The sequence below is a fragment of the Trachinotus anak genome, unplaced genomic scaffold, assembly GCF_046630095.1.
Source record: "Trachinotus anak isolate AG129_WGS33_773 ecotype Australia unplaced genomic scaffold, CSIRO_AGI_Tana_v1 ptg000003l, whole genome shotgun sequence".
Classification (NCBI taxonomy): domain Eukaryota; kingdom Metazoa; phylum Chordata; class Actinopteri; order Carangiformes; family Carangidae; genus Trachinotus; species Trachinotus anak.
In genome coordinates this window covers 3843244-3863606 of record NW_027273854.1, presented here as the reverse complement: position 1 = coordinate 3863606, position 20363 = coordinate 3843244, and the positions used below count along the sequence as shown (strand labels likewise).

At 39.8% G+C, this 20363-nt stretch overlaps 1 protein-coding gene across 5 annotated transcripts in view; it reads left to right on the top strand.

Moving 5' to 3' along the window:
- The window catches only part of mybpc2a (myosin binding protein Ca), a 54902-nt gene that overhangs the window by 27624 nt on the left and 6915 nt on the right, over positions 1-20363 (top strand). For all 5 annotated transcript variants that reach the window (XM_071467082.1, XM_071467093.1, XM_071467072.1 and 2 more), the window contains 16 exons: positions 1499-1555; positions 1633-1802; positions 2064-2196; positions 5953-6077; positions 9691-9796; positions 11176-11345; positions 13017-13182; positions 13664-13770; positions 13850-13879; positions 15340-15479; positions 15717-15876; positions 17222-17326; positions 17500-17688; positions 17826-17960; positions 19052-19219; positions 19901-19989. In XM_071467082.1, the coding sequence (XP_071323183.1) occupies positions 1499-1555; positions 1633-1802; positions 2064-2196; positions 5953-6077; positions 9691-9796; positions 11176-11345; positions 13017-13182; positions 13664-13770; positions 13850-13879; positions 15340-15479; positions 15717-15876; positions 17222-17326; positions 17500-17688; positions 17826-17960; positions 19052-19219; positions 19901-19989 (2050 nt within the window). The remainder of the gene's footprint in view (positions 1-1498; positions 1556-1632; positions 1803-2063; positions 2197-5952; positions 6078-9690; positions 9797-11175; positions 11346-13016; positions 13183-13663; positions 13771-13849; positions 13880-15339; positions 15480-15716; positions 15877-17221; positions 17327-17499; positions 17689-17825; positions 17961-19051; positions 19220-19900; positions 19990-20363) is intronic.

Below are 20363 nucleotides of genomic sequence, written 5' to 3'. Positions count from 1 at the left end.
TGGTAGAGAGCAAGGTTTGCAGTTCAGTTCATGCTTTCATGATCAGCATCAACTACACTGTTATGCAACTGCAGTTGCAGCTGCATAGCAGAAGATGCATTTTTCACATGAAACATTTATGACAATATGGTCTATTATTAGATCAGCATTTTGTGGTCATTAATCCCCTGATCTGCATTGTCATCTGAACTCTTGTCCAACTTGCTAGACCACAAGAGTTTTCTGAAAACACAAATCCTGTGACACTCCTACTCCTTCTTACTGCAAGGTCCTTGTTTGATAATGTTGTGTTTGATGGTGGTCTCTCAAAAGTGCTGAAGTAGGTTGAGCTCTAGTGATTGTTATGGCCGCAGTACATGACTAACACTGTTTTCATGCTCACCCAACCATTTTATGATCACGTGTGTCCTGTGAACAAGGGCATTATCACACTGGGAGAATTTACTCCCTCTGGGGCGGCAAGGATAACGTGGATAGATGTTATCCTCGGATGAACCATTCACCCATAGGACAAACATGATCACTCACAATGGCTTTGAATTTATTGTCGTTTATCTTGCTTTCCAACGGGGTTCAATGAACCTCAATCATGCCAGGAAAATGCACTCCATACTGTAAAGGAGCTGCCAAAAACATTCACAGTGGGAAACCAACAGGCACTCGAGCCTGTAGACATTTATTGGCGTGTGCCACATATAGTACTTGTCACCTTGTTGAGTACAAGAGGGTGACTGATGACTCAAGACCACGTGAATTTTTTTCCATCACTTGCAAATGTGCACGTGAGGAGTAATAAAGGGTTTATAGAGTGAAACACAGCCATACACAACCAATCCCCCCCTTCTCCCACGTAGTTCTCAACATATATATGTATATTTTATTGATCCTCGTGTGTGTACTTACATTCACTGATACACATATAACATCACCTTTAGTTATACATGGTGCTAATCATAATCAAATGCTATCAGCTGCCTTCATGAGGAAGCGCCTGTTTTAAATTTCTGTTCTTAAATGCTTTTTACTTTCGCTCCCTGTGATTTATACAATGTGCAATGTTGCTTATGGCTTATTTCTGTCATGTCTGTTGCTTACTGTACATGTTGCTTGTCTATTGTGATTTCTGTCACTTGAATTTAGGACATGATGGTAACTCGTAATCCTCATCAAATGCTGTGCTTTATGTTCTGACACATCCTATTTTTGCCTCTATCTGAACGCAGGATGAAAAAAGGGTAAGCTTTAACTATAGGCACTAATTCATTAGAAGTCCACTCTGTGCTGTTGTATTAGCTCATGTTATCTTTGTTGGGATTATAATTGTCTCTTGTAATTTCTGTGTCTATTTACGGCTCTGTGTAATGTGGACGGAAAGTGGATTATTTAGTGAATATTATTAATGCTGTTTTCTCGCTATCCAATTCACCAGTGTTGTAAATAGCACAGGTTTATAAACACAGCTTGATAATCCCCCAAATCTCTTTTATTCTAACTCCAGTGGAGATGCAGGTGAGGATGCGGGCGACCTGGACTTCAGTGCGCTGCTCAAGAAAAGGTAAGAGACATGCATCTCCCATCTTCAACTATCTTAATAATTTGGTTTCATTCACAATCGCTCTTGCACATAATCAGGGAGAAGAAACAAGAGGGGCCCAAAGAAGAAGTGGATGTATGGGAAATCCTAAAGGAGGCCAGGCCCTGCGACTACGAGAAGATTGCATTTCAGTACGGCATCACAGACCTCAGGGGCATGCTGAAGAGGCTGAAGAAGATGAAGAAGGTGGAGCCCAAGAAGAGTGAAGGTGAGGAGCAAGGGAAGAGAGGGGTTACGAGGCAAAAACAGAAAGTGTGCTGGGAGTGAGGCAGCAGGCAGGAAACAAGAGCTCTGTAATGCAGCAGGCTGTAAATGCCAGCAGTGTTTAAAGGCCTCGGGGGACAAGTCATGAAGCTGGGGCGACAGGTGGAATGAGTGCTAGCATATGCTTGCTGCTGGTTGGCACTCATGGATTATTTGGCTATTAAAGCAGTGGTTGAACTACACTAACAGGATACTTAACTCTCAGCTTTCCTGAAGAAGCTGGATTCAGCCTACTCAGTGGACAAGGGCAAGAAGATCCAGCTCACCGTGGAAGTGGCTGACCCCAACGCTCCGATCAAGTGGCTCAAAAACGGACAGGAAATCAAACCATCAGCCAAGTGAGCCAATTACTTCTGTTTTGGACATGCACCATGGATGTATTATAAGACTTATAATACATCCATGACATGCACTGTACACTCTGTGTGTGTGTGTGTGTGTGTGTGTGTGTGTGTGTGTGTGTATGCTTTGCCTTGAGCTGAAACCTAGTCACCATGACCAGGTGGTTTGACTGTGACTCTTGTCTATCAAGCAAAGCCAAGCATGCTCCCAAACTTAGCTCTCTGTAATAGCCTCAATATGAAATGAAACCTGAATTAATTAATTATTTGGCCGCTTTCGGGGGAGTATCAATCTGTAAACACAACAATTACATAATATCTCATTATCAAGTTGTTAAGATGAATGTGTCAGCAAATTAGGCATATTTATGAAAAAAATACCAGCTCAAATAGACAGCAATTAAAATTGATTAAAAATTAATATTGTTAAAACTGTCAGTGTTATTGTTCCCTCTGTTCCACCAGCCTCTGTAACTCTGTAACTCTCTCATTCAACATTTCTTAGGTCCATATAAAAAATTCAATTTGTTCCTGGACTTTCCATATTCTAAGATAAACCGTCACGCTACAATTGCCATAAGGAATGGAAACCTTTGTGATTTTAACATGAAAGACATTTAAATCATTGTAACATGGTGTCATCCATATCCATAAAACTAACCAGCGCTCTCTTCTAAAGTTTTTTTTTTTCAACTTCCTAGTTGTAATCTTTGTCCTGCTGTTATTACAGAAATGTCTGAACAAACCACAACCCCTCGACTCGCTCATGGCCTCCTCTCAGCTGCTGAGCCGTGACATTTAGCCTGCGAACATTTAGGACTTATGGGAAATGTCACAAAAACATAAACACTGAATAAACAACATATTAGATTGTTTTTCTAAAAGATACCGTCCTTATCTAAACACATGAAGAGAGTACTGTTGAGAATACTTCTAACTTACAATTTTAGTTATTAGATTATCAGATTATTGGATTTTTAGTTATTAGCTCAGTCACAAATATTAGTGCATTTTGAATGAGGTTTTACATCTAGTACAGAACCCAGCAGTTACATTTTCACTTTAGCTCCCTGTAGCATCAGTAACAAGTTATTTCACAAGCTAATGGCTACTGCTATTGAAATAAAGTTAATGCTGGCTCACAGGCTAATAACTAACCATACCTAACATGGCAGTTATGCTTAGCTATTAGCTATTAGCCTATGCTTAGCAACTGGTGATTAGCTGAGCCACAGTTCAGTTCAGTGGCTGTTCAGGACAGTCTGCATTGTAACACCATGACATTGCACATAGACTGAAACCCCGCTGACAACAATGCTTTTCATGAGCGGACAAGTCGCTGTTTAATCAAGTTGCCCTGGATAAACTTCTCCTGGCCCGGGGCCATCAGTTGTGTCGGACCACTCCACCATCTGCCATTTTGATTAGCTTCATGCTGCTCATTGAAAGTAAGGCAGCCCTCTTCCTGTTTTGATGAAGACAGTTACGATGGGAGAGGGACTATTTGTCCTGAGCAGAGTCTCTCAGGAGGTTCCTCCAGGCTGTGTACTGTTACTGTCGGCCTCTAATAAATCAGATGTTTTAGGTTACCGACTTAGAGCCATTTGCATTAGGATTTCCTTTCCTAAAGAGACAGCCTAATACAACCCTGTTCTACTTTGTTTCATTTTAAACACACCACCGCTGCCTGTGTGTACATTTAGGATGACAAACTATGATACAGAAAATTATGATTACATTAGAGGCAAAGATTTTACTACGGGCAGTTAGGCCCAAGTGTTTCACCACTTAGTGTTGAAACTGGTCGTATGTCAGACTGAAAGAATAAAAGTGGACTTGTGTATTGTGTAAATAGAAAATTAGTTTCATTTTGTTTTCTATTGTCATTTTTACTGGGAACCAGACAATCCGTAATAAGATAAAAACAGAAATAGATTTTTTAAGACTCAGTTGTCTGTTTAGATACAGATCATTTAAGTTAGAGAAAACTCATGAGATGAGGAAAAAAAAACCTTTATCAGGATAACTTTAGGCTCATAGCATTTCACTTTTTCTTCTGCTATTCAGTGTACAATTTAAATGGAAAGTTTTCACACAAATAGAGGTTATTTGAAAGTAAATTTAATAATCTAATAGATATTTTTCTTTTGATTTTGTGTAAATTACTCTTACCAGAAGATGTTTATAGTCCCATGTGATATGGGCTAAATGTTTGGTATGACACAGGAATAAAAACTAACCATACTACTTAAACACATCGGTTAAATGAACAGAACAGTTGAGTTGGTTTAATACCTATGTCGACTAATATAGTGGAATAGTACATGTATTTCAATATTGTGTCTTATTACTATAAACTCTACTGGTTTTACACATCAAAGTCTTTTTATAGGTCTTGGAGAGTACTACTGCATATGTAAAAAAAAGTTTGTTAAGTCTTTTGTCCACGAGGAGCTGTGTGAAGTCAGACAAACTGGTTGGATCTGAAGACTGCAAGTTTGAAAACGGGGGCGTTAAGTCAGAATTAAGTGGGTCTCCATCCAAAGCCACGTTTTAATCGAATTTGGAGAAAATGCAAATGAATCTGTGTTTTCATCCACTGCTGTTAGGCAAATATGAGGTGTTCAAGGTTCACCGAGATAAACTTAAAAGGGCACTAGTCAAATCCAAAACGGTGAAAAAAACATGTAGGAAACATGGTGGAAATGTAGCAGTTCTATTTGTTGCATGTATTAATTGAGGAGCATTACAATCTCATTTTTGTCTGCCGCCATGTTTTTTGTCTCTTCAATGGACGTGTAAGTCACATGTACATCATGATTAATTCGCTCTATGGCTCTGATACTTCATACTCCCAACTTTTCTACTTCAAACATATTTTTTTTTCTGGCGTTTCCACTTTGTATTTAATGCCAAAATTGAAAATGCACATTACGATGGATGGAATATATCACACCTGGATCTCTGACTCAGCTGTTGGCTATAGACAGGACAGTTGACATTATTGACAAGGAAGAAGAATATGTGAAATAAAACAAAAAAAAAAACCAAAACAGTATCTCTGACTCTGCTGCATCCATTTAGATCTTTTTTTTCCAACACAAGAGCTAAATTTGTTAAATTTGTGGATTTCTGTTTTCACGTCTGAAAAGCAAACATGAATCGCCCCACAGCGGGTAACATCATTCATTAACAGACACTAAATCCTGATTTAACACTATATTGATCATAAACACCGTCTTACTCCCACAAACATCTCTCTGCCTCAGCTGCAGCTCAGCCCTGCACCAGGTAACTATTCATACAGTTCATGGCAGTCGCCACCTTGAGTTGTCTGATGATGTGAGAGCTTGCAGCTCGTAACCATGGGAATCTTTCCCATGACTACCCTCTATTACGTGTGATGAGACTGAGGCAGTACTGTAGTCTTTTGATGTTTGTAACCATGTTTGTACAACAACCCAAATGTATGTTAGTGGGAGCATATACTCGTGTGTGTGTGTGTGTGTGTGTGTGTGTGTGCGTGTACATGCTCAGTTCTGAAGGTCTGTACATGAATGCGTGGATCCTTTGTCTTGGCTTATAATTGTGAGTCACTCCATTGTCTTCCGGCCCTTTGAGTCTGATTGTGTCTCAGATTTGCTGAAAGCATTTATTCTTTCTCTTTCTTTGTCTCTCTCTCTCTCTCTCTCTCTCCTCGTTTGGTCTTCATCCTCTTCCTATAATCTTCCCCCATCATCCCTGTGCGTCCAGGTATGTGTTTGAGAGCGTGGGCAACAAGCGGACACTCACTATCAACAAGTGCAACCTTTCAGATGACGCAGCATATGAGTGCGTGGTCGGGGAGGAGAAGAGCTTCACGGAGGTTTTTGTCAAAGGTATATGAGTCACTGTCTTTGGAGGAATCCTTCTTTCAGGAGGGAGAGGGATCTTTTCTGCTTGGTTTAGAAAATGTTGTCACTTCAGCGTCGGGAGGCTTGACAGCTCTGTTCCCTTCTTGTGTCTGTGTTTGTCATCTGTTTATTTCAATGCTTTCATGCCACACAGTAGCATGCCGCGCTCTGTTGTCTGCTCACTCATTTTTAATGGGTACGTGGCGTGTGAAATTCTTGTTTTGTCTATTGTCATGTATCATCGTCTTTGTGCTGTATGTGTTAATGTGCTGTCATGTTTATTAGAGTCGGGCCAATAGGCCAATATGAATACAATTCAATTTAAATATTAATGTGGTCAGATTTGTTATATTTCAGTTTTATATTTCATACCATGATTTTGGAAGGAAGCACAAATATATATATTTTGGGAAAGAGTTTAAATAGACACATATTATATAATGATATTATATAAGACATATTAGACTGAACAGGGCCTACACTATGTAATCAACCTAACTTTTTAACACATATCATGCTGTCATTGATGTATTTGTCTAACTGTGGTGCTTATGTCTCCATGGTCTCTTCTGTGTCCTTTTTTGAGTGCGTATGAGAGGTTTTAATAGATGTAATTGGGTCTGCTGCTGCTATATTAATCCCATGCTTTACACTGTGTGCCCATCCTGCTTTTACATTATCAGAGAGGCCGTGCAAGAGGGTAAGCTCTTCACCACAGACACCGCTCCTGTGCTGCTACAGTGTGTGTCCGTGCATGCACGCGTGCGCGTACGCGGGTGTCTGTATCCACAAAAATATCATTCATGTTGCTGTTTGCAAACATCCACATCAGTACCTTTTGTTGCTGATTCATCCTGACATAGTGAGGGCAGTGGGGAGTTCAGCAAATGACAGCCAGTCAAAACTAGCAGTCACAGCGCTTAGACATGAAGTACTTAGGCAAGAGCCTGGACGTTTGCTCTGTTGTGGTATGAAGTGATTCTTGAGTGATTCCACCACATGTCGTCAATCACTCACAAAGCTTTGTGAAATGAGAATCAACTGTCAGATGGAGGGTTATGTGATGTTATGTTCCTGCATTAATAAGTTTCTTCAGTTTGGTTCTTAGGTAAATAATTTGCTTCACTTTTCCTAAAAGGTTAAGGATTTACTAAGTTAGCCTCTATTGACAATAACAATCCTTAAAGTAAGTTTGTCATTTTGAGAAATACACTTCTTCACTTTCTTTCCAGGAGCTTGACACCACAATCATGTAAACTGTAAATATTAGGCCATAGCTAGCAGCTAGCTTAGCAACTAAGTTAAACACCTGACTTATTTATTTATTTAGATCCCCATTAACCACTGTATTGTAACAGTGGCTACTCTTCCTGGGTTCCCAATGAATTTAGAAATAATACTTCATTGACAACAGATAGATCAATACACATCCAATCATACTCGCTCAGTGAGACTTACACAACACGACCACTACGACACAACAACCAACACAAAACCTAATAACATATGATAGCTCCATTTAATTTCTTTAACATCTGAGAAAAGAAAATATTCCACAATTCAATCTGCCATGTCACAAAAATAAATTACTAAACTAATTAATTGGATGAAATAGCTCCCTGTATAAAGACATGACAACAATGTCATGTTCTATACTATTCCTTGTGCAAATAAAAAGTCTTAACTTTTTTTTTTTAAATTCCACGCCACCATTGCTCAATATTTAACTGTTCTCTGTATTAAACTAGTTCTACATGGTGGCAACAGAAAATGATGCCTGCCAAGTAAAATAATTATGCCTATCTGCAAAGAATAATAAGTTACTGTAAAGTATTTATATTATGTATTATAAGTAGTTTAGCAGCTAATGGGGAAACAGCTATCCTGACTCTGTCTGAAGGTGACGAAATCCTCCTACCAGAACCTCTAAGTCTCACTTATTAACATGTTACCTCTCATTTGTTTAATCTGCACAAAACCCAGGTATAAAAACAACCAGTTTTGGTTTTATAGTGACAGTGATGTGCAGGACTGATTCTGGGCCACGTGCAGGGACTTCCTGGAGTCTCTGCTGGTTATTTGCCAGCCTCACGGTGCCAAAAGGACATCAGGAAGTCACTATGCCTGAGCAAGGAAATAAATTGTTGCTGTCTTTGTCACCTTTTGGATGAGCCAGGCTATCTGTTTCCACCGGTTTCAGTCTTTGTGCTAAGCTAAGCTACGATAAGCTGCTGGCTTTAGCCACATATTTAATGTACAGATATGAGAGGGGTATTGATCTTCTCAGCTGCTGCTCAGCAAGAAAGCACATAAGCACATTTCCCCAAATGATTTTTAACAGACATAAAATTATAAAGTGGTATTTGTTAAAAACCATACTTTGGCTTAAAATGATGATTTCATTCATGTTAGAAAACATTTCACGAGTTAGGCATTTAGGTCAGATCATGCCAAACCGCTGCTTTCTTTTTTAGTTGTGTCTCCTCCATGAATTCCTGAGGGAAATTAATTCCTCTCGGTTTTTTTTGTGGAAAAGCCCTGAATTACACTGAACACATCGAGCTTATTTCACCAAACTTTTGTGAGGCCCGCAGTCAGACTGTACGTGTGCCTGTGGTGCTGTGACTGTGGTTCAGAGGGTTTCTGGGCTCTCCAGCTGAGGTTGTGGAGAAGTGAGACGTCCAGAGGGGGACTTGATGCTGACGATGACAAATGGCTGAGGCTAGCAGAGCATCAAGCATCACACCATGTGGTTACACAATGTGACTCCCATCACCTCAGGAGACTTGAGGTACCTTCCACCTCTGTGAGACAGGTGTGTTTGGTGGCATTGATGAAGAGTCAGGGAGCATATTGTGCTGTTATTCAAATTCAAAAAAAAGGGCTCGGATGTGTTATGTGTGTTTTCTGCTTACTGAGAACACGCCACCACACATGACACCCACCACTCATCCACAGAGGAGGGAAGAGTACTAAAATACCTCAAGTTTGACTTGAACAAAGTGTGCTATCAAATAAAATTAAAGCTGTGGCTAATAGGGCTGGACAACATGGTTGAAATCAATATCACAGAATTAAACACAATATTTTTCCAAATAAAATGAAGAAATTTATGTCCTTATTAATGCTGTTCTGGTTGATGCTGATGTTAAATTGGCTGAATTTCACTGTTAGCTTCACATATAAAAAAGAAATTCTGCATCTCATCTTGCTAGTTTTGGATTACAGGGTCAATTAACTGGACACGAACTGTGGTTGATATTGCAACCAACCCCACTAGCAACTCATTTTATTAATCTGAATTTCCACTGAACTGTGTTTGACTTGGAAAGCCTATCTTTTAGTGCAAATCAAGATTTTTGCATGTGCCAGAATTTAGCCCCAGGCTCAAACATTTATTTTACTGTTTTTTTTTCATGCCCTGTTAAAACACATTACTCACTCTGCTACCTTCCAGCTCTGTTTATCCCGTGTGCACAGTGCTTCTTTTATTCACCACTCATGTTCCTGGTCATTACGCTGGTGATTTAGATGTGCACAGTTTACAGTGGGTGATTTACATAATACAACTGACTTAAGGCTTTCTTTTTGTCCTCAGAGCCTCCAGTCACCATCACCAAGCTGCTGGATGATGTCCACACTGTGGTGGGAGAGAGGGTGGAGTTTGAGGTAGAAGTGTCAGAGGAAGGAGCCAACGTCAAATGGTAAAATAGTGTAGTTCGTTATGTGGTGTGTTCACATATTAATATACCTCAAAAAGCATTAGTCATTTAATAATCAGTGGGGTCATGGTTCATACCCGTCTAACAAATATTTTCCAGCCTTGTGAAATAACTGTAAAACGTCTGATGGGAAATGTTGGCACAGCTCATGTAGGAGATTACTCATCATTACCGTACAATGTTATGTCAGCATCGAATGTTGCTTTTATTACCTCCGGTTATGTTTTTACCTGTGTCTGTTTGTGTGTTGGTTTGTCAGCAGGAGTATACAAAAAGTACTCAACCGACTGGCACAAAACTTGGTTGAGGGATGGGGCACGGGCCAGGGAAGAAGTCATTAAATTTTGGTGTGGATCAGGTTAAAGGGAAAATCTAGATATAGGCCATTGTTCTGATTCCATTCATTTGTACAGATCATAAAAAAAATCACACATGCTGTTGAGCTTTGTAAGTTTGTAACATTTGGTGATATAATCTGGATTTTACAGACATGTGAAGGATTGTCTGACCTTGATGGAGGTATGTGCTCTACTGAATGCCATTCTAGTTTAATAAAGAAAGAATTATTTTCAGGTAATAACAGCAACATTCATACAGTTAATGTCAAATATTTAACCCTAAGCAGTAACAGATTCATACATCACAAACTTAAGGAACCAATCCTGTCTACTGGCGAGGCAGGGACAAAAGAAACCCGAAAACCTTGTCAGTACAGACAGCGGAAGTTTGCATTAGCACAACCACTAACACTGTGTCAACCACTGCCAGTTACATGGTAACAAACAAATAAAAGATGTTAACTACACTAACTGTCCTGATACGTCTGCTAGTCACCGATTTTGGTGCAGGCGGATCCAGAATTTTTCAATCAGGAAGTAAGCACAGATGTGCAAAAGTTTTTTTTGTGAGAGAAAATACATATTTTTTACATAGTTTGAAATGTCTGGAGGGCAAACTGTCTTCATTGGATAAGCAGGACTCAATGATTCTATTCTATTCTATTCTATTCTATTCTATTCTATTCTATTCTATTCACATCTTCAAACAAAACGATCAGTATGATTAAAAACACACTTTTTTTTTCCTGTGGAAAATTACTATTGTTTCCTAATGGATAACGTTTTATTTTGAAAAATGTTCTGAACTAATTTTAGGATTACTTTGATTGCAGCACCTCAGTATATTTAAAGAACTGTTTGACTTCTGCATCATTTTTAAAATGTGCCAAAACCTTGTGATCCCTGAAGGCTCTAGCCAAGAAGAACATTGCAGACGTGTCAATCAGCTCTTCCTCTCTTCTCTACGTGTTGAAGTGTCACTAAAGCATATGTGTTTGTGTTTGTGTGTGTGTGCCTCCTCAGGATGAAAGATGGAGTTGAGCTGAACAGAGAGACAGCGGGTTCAAAGTACAGGTTTAAAAAAGATGGGAAGAAGCACATTTTGATCATAAATGAAGCTACTAAGGAGGATATTGGAATGTACCACGTCTTCACCAACGGTGGAGAGTCAAAGGCAGAGCTGGAAGTCGAAGGTGAAGTCCTGTTTAGTTAGACTCACTGCCAGTCAGTGACATTTCTTATAAACAAGTTAGTTAGTTCTGTGATTTTATGCTGAACTGCCTATTACAAATCAACCTGAAATGCATCAGGGAAATTACATCAAACCAAGATAACTTACAAAAAGAACAATTAAAGGTCCCATATTGTAGAAAGTAAGATGATTATAAAGCAGGTCAAGGTTCTATATTAATACTGTGAAATACAATACAAAATACACAAGGCCTGTATTCAGAAACCTGAAAAAAACCCTGATATTTTCATTCGATCTCTCAGAAAACTGACCTGTTGTTACAAGAGCTCCAGAGAGAAGCCTCAGAGAGGAGATGCAAAACTACACAGATGGTTTTTGGGAAATAAATATAGTTAAAAGCTTCAAGATGTAGTCAGAAAATCAGCACTCTTATACCTCTAAAGTTAAATCTAACAGCAGCAGAAACAGTTACAGACTATCAGCTGGTACATAAAGTTTACTAACAAGTATTACATACATGGTTCTTTAATTAGGAACTTGGAGGAAAATTTACACAGCAGCGCATGTTGATGTTTTCCATTCTGACAAGCATGAAAAGCAATAAATTAGTCATTACTCGTGTCATAATTAATATTACTTCATTAATCTCTTGTATCAGTTGTTCATCACACTATTCGTCATGCTAATTTTCTTTTACGCCTCCAAAACCGATGTCTGGGTCCCGTCTTTCCCTTCAGATATCGGGCTGTCTCTGTTAAATGCAAGCCGGACGAATCTCCTAAATTGATTCGAATGTGAGAAGACGTCTGGCCTTCCTCCAAACTGGGCACTCCAGTCATAGTTAGAGTGCACCAGGTGGCCGATATGAACATAGTGTTGCAACCTAAATGGCTAAATAGACTGCCTGCATAAGGTGCACCCTAAGATCATGGAGGAACACCTCGTTATCGTAGAGTCTAGTGGTTCACAGCGAGTCAGGTTGTGCCTGACATCCACAGAGTCAAGAAAACATAGCCTGGAGGGAAACTGCCACATTATTTCTCACCAGTATCCAAACGCTCTGCTAGCCACCGGTATGTGGCAATAATCCCTTCACAATTTGTCAAATTAAAAATAACATTTTAAAGGCTGAAAGTAAGTTGAAAACATTGATGCTACAGCTCGCAGTCTTTTAGCTTAGTTTGGCACAAGACTGGAAATGGGGAGACAGCTAGCCTCACTCTCTCTGGCACATAGCCTCCCATTGTAAAACTACATGCCATTTTTACACTTTGTTAAAGTTTTAACTTTTGTACAAAGTAAACACATGAGATGTTAATTAATGAGATTTGGAGGTACTGTTGTGTGGATTTAGTTACATTTGGACAGAGCAAAGCTAATTGTTTGGCTAAGTCCAGCTACATATTTACCATACAGACAAGGGGGTGAAAGAAAGTGAAAAAGTGATGTGAATTTAGATTTGAATGTCTTCAATGCTTCATACTCAGAATATTTGCAGTATATGTGAAGTTCATTTCTTCTGCCTTTGCAGGCTGGATTTTGTCTATGAATAACATTAATGTAGTGCATTTAAAACCTATAGTCACGCATTCCTACCAGACCCTGGTCAAAGTGGGCTGTAGTATCTGTGTACTACAGTATGTACTGATCTATGTTGGTGTGTTTGCTACAGATAAGGAGCTGCAGGTTCTGCAGAGCATAGCTGACCTGACAGTGAAGGCTGCTGAACAGGCTGTATTCAAGTGCGAAGTGTCTGATGATAAAGTGACAGGAAAATGGTTCAAGGACGGCGTCGAAGTCCAGCCCAGCAATCGCATCAAAATGACGCACATTGGAAGGTATAACAACAGACTGCTGTGGGTCCATGTTTGAATGTCAGGCAGCAGTTGCTTTGATCTTTCTGTCCCAGTTGTCATGTGCTGCTACAGAAATACAAACACAGACTCACAAAATAATATAACTATCACAATAAGCAGTGTCTGTCCTATGGCATGACAAACTATTACCAAAGGGCTTTCCTAGTTGCTTGACCCACTTTTTGGATTCTGTAGAGCTCTAACCTCTAAACAGACACACGCAAACACACTCACACACGGCATACACACCCCTAGGGTCTGATGTTTCTCTCAGTAATCCCTCCATCAGAACCGCCTATGGCAGGAGATATGCCAAGGCGACAGCGGTCACACAAGGTGAAAGCCATTTAGTATGTTTCTCACTCTGTGATATTGCCTCCTGGAGTATGTTACTAGGGCAACTGTCTTAACTATAACTGCGGGTCACAATGAGTGTTTTCTCCTTGGTAACATCCGGTAACAGGACCCACAAGCTGACGATTGATGATGTGAAGCCTTCGGATGCAGGAGATTATACGTTTGTCCCTGATGGCTACGCTCTTTCTCTCTCTGCCAAACTCAACTTCCTGGGTGAGAGCGACGCACAAAACTAAATAAGCATCTGATGTAGTTTCTGGATATGCGCTAACCATTATTTTTTCCTTCTCAGAGATCAAGATTGATTATGTTCCCCGACAAGGTAAGTGCTGTTTTCTGTAGAATATATATATTTAAATATACATTTATGTTATTCATCACCTTACATGACAGTGAATGTTAGATCTTTGTGATATCAAGATCCAGTATTGGTCTAAAGCTGGATATCAATGCAAAGCTGCCCCATAGAAACGTTGTTTCTATGCAGCTAAACCACAACATCAAATATGTTTTCTAGAAGATTTACTGCGACCAGATTATATTTTCTTTTAACATATTTGCCAATTTTTTGATACTAAAGTAAAATATTCACAGACAACGTATTTGTTTTCCACAAACTATCCAATCTTATAGTACAATATCCACTGATAGTGACTGCAGCATTATCAAACATGTTGATACTCGCACTGGCAGCACTTGGTTAAGTTTAGGGAAAGGTTGTGGTCTGGTTTAATCCACAAAAAGTTCACAGTGACTTCAAATTCAATGTGTTTATTTACACCATTTTTCTCTGACCTTAACCAAAATGCTTTTGTTGCTAAACCACGGACAGGACCATGGACGTGAACTTCGGTCTCGGTGCCACAGTCCACCGACCACCTCCTACTGACTCAGCTACTGTTAAAATACTTTGCAATACAAGAATAATCCACCCAGAAATTATGTTTCCTACAAAACGTATCTGCTGTTGCAGTTTAGCTAATTAGACAGAAACAGAGTTTATCAACAGGACACCTTTACTCTACAACTTAAAGACTGTAAATCTGAGGAACCTGTGTGAAAAGTGCCTTAACCTGCAGAGTGCAATTAGGAAAAGTTGGTTTCGAAAATTTTTTAGTAAGGATAGGTTTGCTCTAGTTGTCTTTAGCAAAGCAGAGAAGTACTGGTGCATGAAAAAAGCACCTGAAAAGAGAGTGTTAATTTTTTAATTGCAAACGTCAATATGCTGTAAAAATTTACTTAAGACCAGACTGAAAAACAGCAAGTTTCAAGCTGGGAGGTTTGCTTTGTTCTACTTTTAACCACACCCTGCAGTGATGTCACAGTGTACCTGTAGTACACTGTGACATCACTTCAGGAACGTAAGCAGTGAAATCAGCAAAAACAAGTTGCTTTTAAACTTCTTTCCGCTCATGAAAGGTAAAACTGATGCACTAGTTGTCCCTTCTTTGCACACGCAGAAATTATTTAATGAAGTGAAAAAAATGTCATCTTAAATGTTGAAAATGCTGGTAACAGTCACCTAGTGGCCCTAACTTGCCTGTTCAACAACAACACTTCAACGTGATGCTGCACCGAATGTAAAAGCTAAATGTCAGTTTTCTACTAAGAAAAGTGTTATAGTCTGAAAAAAACCACTAATTAAATATGTTGACTATTAGGACAGAATGTCATCTTTAAGAAGCGTCAAAGTAAAAATAACCATGTGCGTGTCTTCACTCAAACTGTTGTCTTTCAAACCTGAGTCACCTCTTTCCTCCCATCGTCTCCTCTCAATGAAAGATCCTCCCAAAATCCACCTGGACACCAGCGGCACCGGCAGCAAGAACACCATCACTGTGGTGGCGGGGAACAAACTTCGCCTTGACGTTGAGATCACAGGAGAGCCGGCGCCCACTGTGTGCTGGATGAAAGGAGACCAAGTGAGCGAGAACAGAGAGGATCCTCACCGTTCACCTCATACACACTCAAACACACGTCAGATACTTTCCACCTCTGTGCGTCAATCAGAGTATCCAGCCGTCAGTCACAGCACAGGCGAAGAATGAAAACATCAACTAGAGTGGGGGAGGTTGAATCACCTTTCATTGTGGCAGCTGTGCGACACCATTCCCTTCAACAGTGTCCTTTGTTCTGTCTGTCTCTGTCCTGGGTGGTAGGTGGTGTCTGAGGCCGAGGGACGAGTCCGCGTGGAGACGAGGAAGACTCTGAGCAGCTTTGTAATAGAGGGGGCGGAGAAAGAGGATGAGGGCTACTACTCCATCACCGTGACTAACCCTGCCGGAGAGGACAAGGCCGAACTCTTTGTCAAGATCGTGGGTCAGTGGCTTCTTCTCACCTTTCCTTTTTCTCTTCAGATTTTCCCGCCTTTTAATTCTCCCATTCTCTTTCTCCCGGCTCTCAGACAGAGAGCCTGGTGGTTCTGAACTGAGACTGGGCGATGGTTGGACAATACCGAGTGAAAATAATATAAAATTATCACTGTTGGATTCATTTTTTAAAACCCTTCATCATCTGAATTTTGCAGCCAGTTGAATATTCAGACATGCTGCATGTGCACTAAATATTTGAATAATGTTATGCTTATTTTCATATAAAAACAAAAACAACCTTCCAGAGCAAACTTTAAACTTGAACTAGATAATCATAGGTTATGTTATTGTTGTGCATTAATGCAGTTAAATGTGAGAAACACTGTAATCACAGCATAACTTAACAGGATGCTCACTGTAAGCAAGTTTCAAGTCTATACTCCTGGTTAGATTTTCAGACAAAGAAACAAAAAAAAAACCAAAAATGTGTTTTTAAAAATGATAACACCTCATAAGTAAAATATATATACAATTTAACATCTGTTAATTACACAAAAATTTTGTCAGTGATATAAGCAAAGAACATATTCACAGTGACAGCTCAGGCAAGACCAATGACAGGAACATGGTAAACAAACTATTTTTTGCAAAATGCAAAAGTCTGAGACCATTTTCCCAAAATGCGAATAAAGACATGTTAAATTTAATGCATTTGGATTTTTATATGGCCACAACATGTTATTCTAGATATATGTAGATAAACATTATAATAGAAAAAATAATCATTTAGACATTTTAATACATGTACATCTACATATTTTACTATGGGTGTTTCATATTTGTTATAAACTTATATCTTCATATATCCAGAGGCTGTATATGTGATAATAATAGTAGGTGACATATAACATAGCTAATCAGAAGGTTGGTGGTTTGAATCCCAGCTCCTCCATTTTGCATTTTGAAGTGTCCATAGACAAGATACTGAACCCCATTGCTGATGTATCATCGGTGTGTGAATGCGTAGGTAGAAAAGTGCTTCTTGTGTGTGTGAATGGGTGAATGTGGCCTCTGTTGTAAAGTGCTTTGAGTCCTCAGTTAGAATAGAAAAGTTCGATATAAGTGCAGACCATTTACTGTTTACATGCGCACAGAAGACAAAAAAAAAGATTGAAATAAGCTACAAATATAAATTTTAAATGGGATCATTTCAACATCTGGAAGCTTTCTTACATTCTGTTCTACCTAAAAATCCAACGTCTCATACTCCCTCATACCCAAGCCTTCTCTCTTTTCTCTCTCTGTTTCATCTCTCCTCTCTTTCCATTTCCGACCGTAACCTGCCTCTCCAGATGTGCCCAACCCTCCTGAGAATGTCAAATGCATGTCAGTTGGCGAGGACTCTGCCACGATCACATGGGACCCTCCTGCATTTGACGGCGGAGTTCCTGTTAAAGGTACCCCTGAAACACACAGCGTCTAATGTTCACATCTGATGTCTGCCTCCCGGGGGGAAACAGCAGTTTAGAAGCCTCTCTGTTTATTACAGTGCAATGTTTTTGAACTTCTTTCCAAAGAACGCTGAGCTGCTTTTAATGACTTCACCGTATGTTGATATCGCCTCCTCCAGGGTACCTGATGGAGAGGAAGAAGATTGGCTCGTCCAGATGGACCAAGCTCAACTTTGATGTTTATGAGTCCACCACGTACGAGGCTAAGAAGATGATTGAAGGCGTTCTTTATGAGATGAGAGTGTTTGCAGTCAACGGCATCGGTGTCTCTCAGCCCAGTGCAAACTCGAAGCCCTTCATGCCCATTGGTGCGTTGCCATTTGTCATTAGCAGAATGGTTAATTAGCAGAGGTTTTGCACACAATGCTCATTGAGGCAGCTTAACCTACCTCCCATCCCATTTACACTGGGTATTAACGTATTAATTAGCTCCTGTCTCTCTCAGCCCCCACCAGCGAGCCCACTCGTCTCATGGTGGATGATGTGACAGACACTACCTGTGCACTCAAGTGGCGTCCTCCAGAGAAAATCGGAGCAGGCGGCATCGACGGATACATCATCGAGTACTGCAAAGAAGGAAGTAAATATATGCAAAAATAGATACCACTTAATACGAAGGTGTTACCGAGGGTTTATCTTTTGTAACTAATGGCAGCATTAAATCTAGAAAGCATTAAATTGATTTTTAATGAATTGTAGTTCTGTGTTATTAAGGAGAACTTTGGTTATTAGTTAATTAAGGTGGTGAAAAATTCATTCGGTTGATGTTCATTCTACTTCAGCACAACTTCATTTATCTTTTTAGCTGTATAAACCTTTTTTAGTCCAGTCATACAGTAGCTCAGCAAATGTAACTTGGCAGGCTTTGGATTTTCTCCACACACTGCATTGTTGTGTGGGCTCTAGTGGAACGAAACTTTGGAGTTTAAAGAGTTTCCATTGTTGTGTCTTTATTTTTTAACCTTTCCAGAACCAAAAAACACAGCCAAAGTGTAGGGAATGATTAAACAGTGTGTTAATCTGCTCTAATGTAAGCAGCAGTCATTAGCATATCTGTCTAACTTTCCTTCCCACAAAAATAAGTGCTAAGCTTTACTTTCAAGGCCAGGGCATATAATTGAATTAAATAATAATACATTAGTTAGTGGGGTTACAGTTAAAGAGGCCCATTGTGAACTCACAAACCCACTGTGCATTGTTTCTCAGTTTCATCTTTAGCCTTAGCCCCAGTGTCTCAGTATTCCTGTCAGGTTCATGTTTAAGACCCTTTTTACTAGATTTTCATGTTTAAATCAGCCATAGACAACGTTTTTAACAAGGCCCTGGAGCTAATGTTAGCTAATTTAGCTACCTAGCAACAGCTGATAAAATATGTCAACCACAATTATTGTTTCATCCAAAAAAAGTTGTTAGGAGGTAGAAATTCAAAGCCTACTTTTGTCTGAAATTAAGAAGCTATTGTTTCATAAAGTTTATGCTTATTGTTTCAAGTGGTAATTTGCTGCCATTATCACTGTAAACATCATGACACGTGAGGTGAAAATGTAAAGTTTGAAACAGTAACTGTGGGGGAGCAAAACAGTGAATTCCTGAAAACCAGACTGACTCTGGTTTTCTGGTCTGTTCCTTGTTCACCACCTTCTCCTCTTCTGATGCGACTCATCCCCTCAGGTGACCAGTGGGTGCAGGCTAATGAGGAGCCAGTGTCAAAGAACCAGTACAGGGTGAAGGGTCTCCCAGTGGGGGAGAAGATGCTGTTCAGAGTGGTGGCTGTCAACATCGCCGGGCGCAGCCCCCCCGCCATTCTCTCCCAGGCCGTCACTATCAGAGAGATCATGGGTCAGATACACGTTTTAAATCATCTGTCTTTTTTTTTTTAACTCAACAGATATTTTATAAGTATATTGATGTACTTCATCTTTAAAATTGACCATAGTGCAAAATCAGAAACCCAGTTTGGTGCCAGTACAATAAACATTTTATTATCAAGCTGCACAGATGAAAAATGAATCCGACCATTACTTGGGCCACATGCTTGTTTTCCTCCGGTCCAGTATGTGCCCAGTTTCACAGCTCAAATCTGGCCCACACACAGCATGATTGTCAGATGCTGCTTCCACATCTGGACCAAATCAGGGGCACACACAGAAAACCTTCCAGCTGTCAGTCAGTACCAGAGGATAAAAGCCAGACTCTGCCCAGACATGGGCCTAGGACCAAGGCACATGTTGGGCCAGAAGTTTCATTTTGCTCTCTGGGTAACCACTGGGTCTTTAAACTTTACTTTAAACCATCTTATTGATGATTTCTTAATCATATACTGCATCTAAGAAGGAATATACTATGTATTTTCATATCTCAGTGATTATGTTTATGGTACACACACAATCATAACCATATTTATAATATACTCACTGTACATGCTGTACAATTACACATATATCCACACTCCCCCGCACCACCCACATGCCACAAATTCCACTTATCTTTTTTGCTGTCTCTTCTGTATCCACCACCCAGAGCATCCAAAGATCCGCCTGCCTCGCCATCTGAGAACCAAACTCGTCACGGTTGTGGGCGATAAGGTGAACTTGGTCATCCCCTTCCAGGTTAGTCCAAGTCTGGCCCGGCTGTGGCTTCTTTTTTTTTCTTTGATTATACAGACTGGATTTGCAACAGCAGAGTAAAACCAGTCCTGCCAAGCTCCTGCTATACAAGGTGCTTAAAGATTACAAGGTTGCTTTCACGCTGACCTTGTGCTAAATGGCTATATCAGACTCTGAAGCATTGGAAACTAAATTTGGTTTATTTGAAAAATGCAGCAGAAGCCTAAAAAGCCACTCCATGATCCACATAAAATAGGTCACTGCACAGGGGTTTCAAGTGAAGTCGGGAATGGTTTATTTGAACAAAAAAAAAAAAAAAAACTCAACTGGGCCAAGACGACAGGCAAGAGATATGTTTAAAACAGCCTGTTTTAATT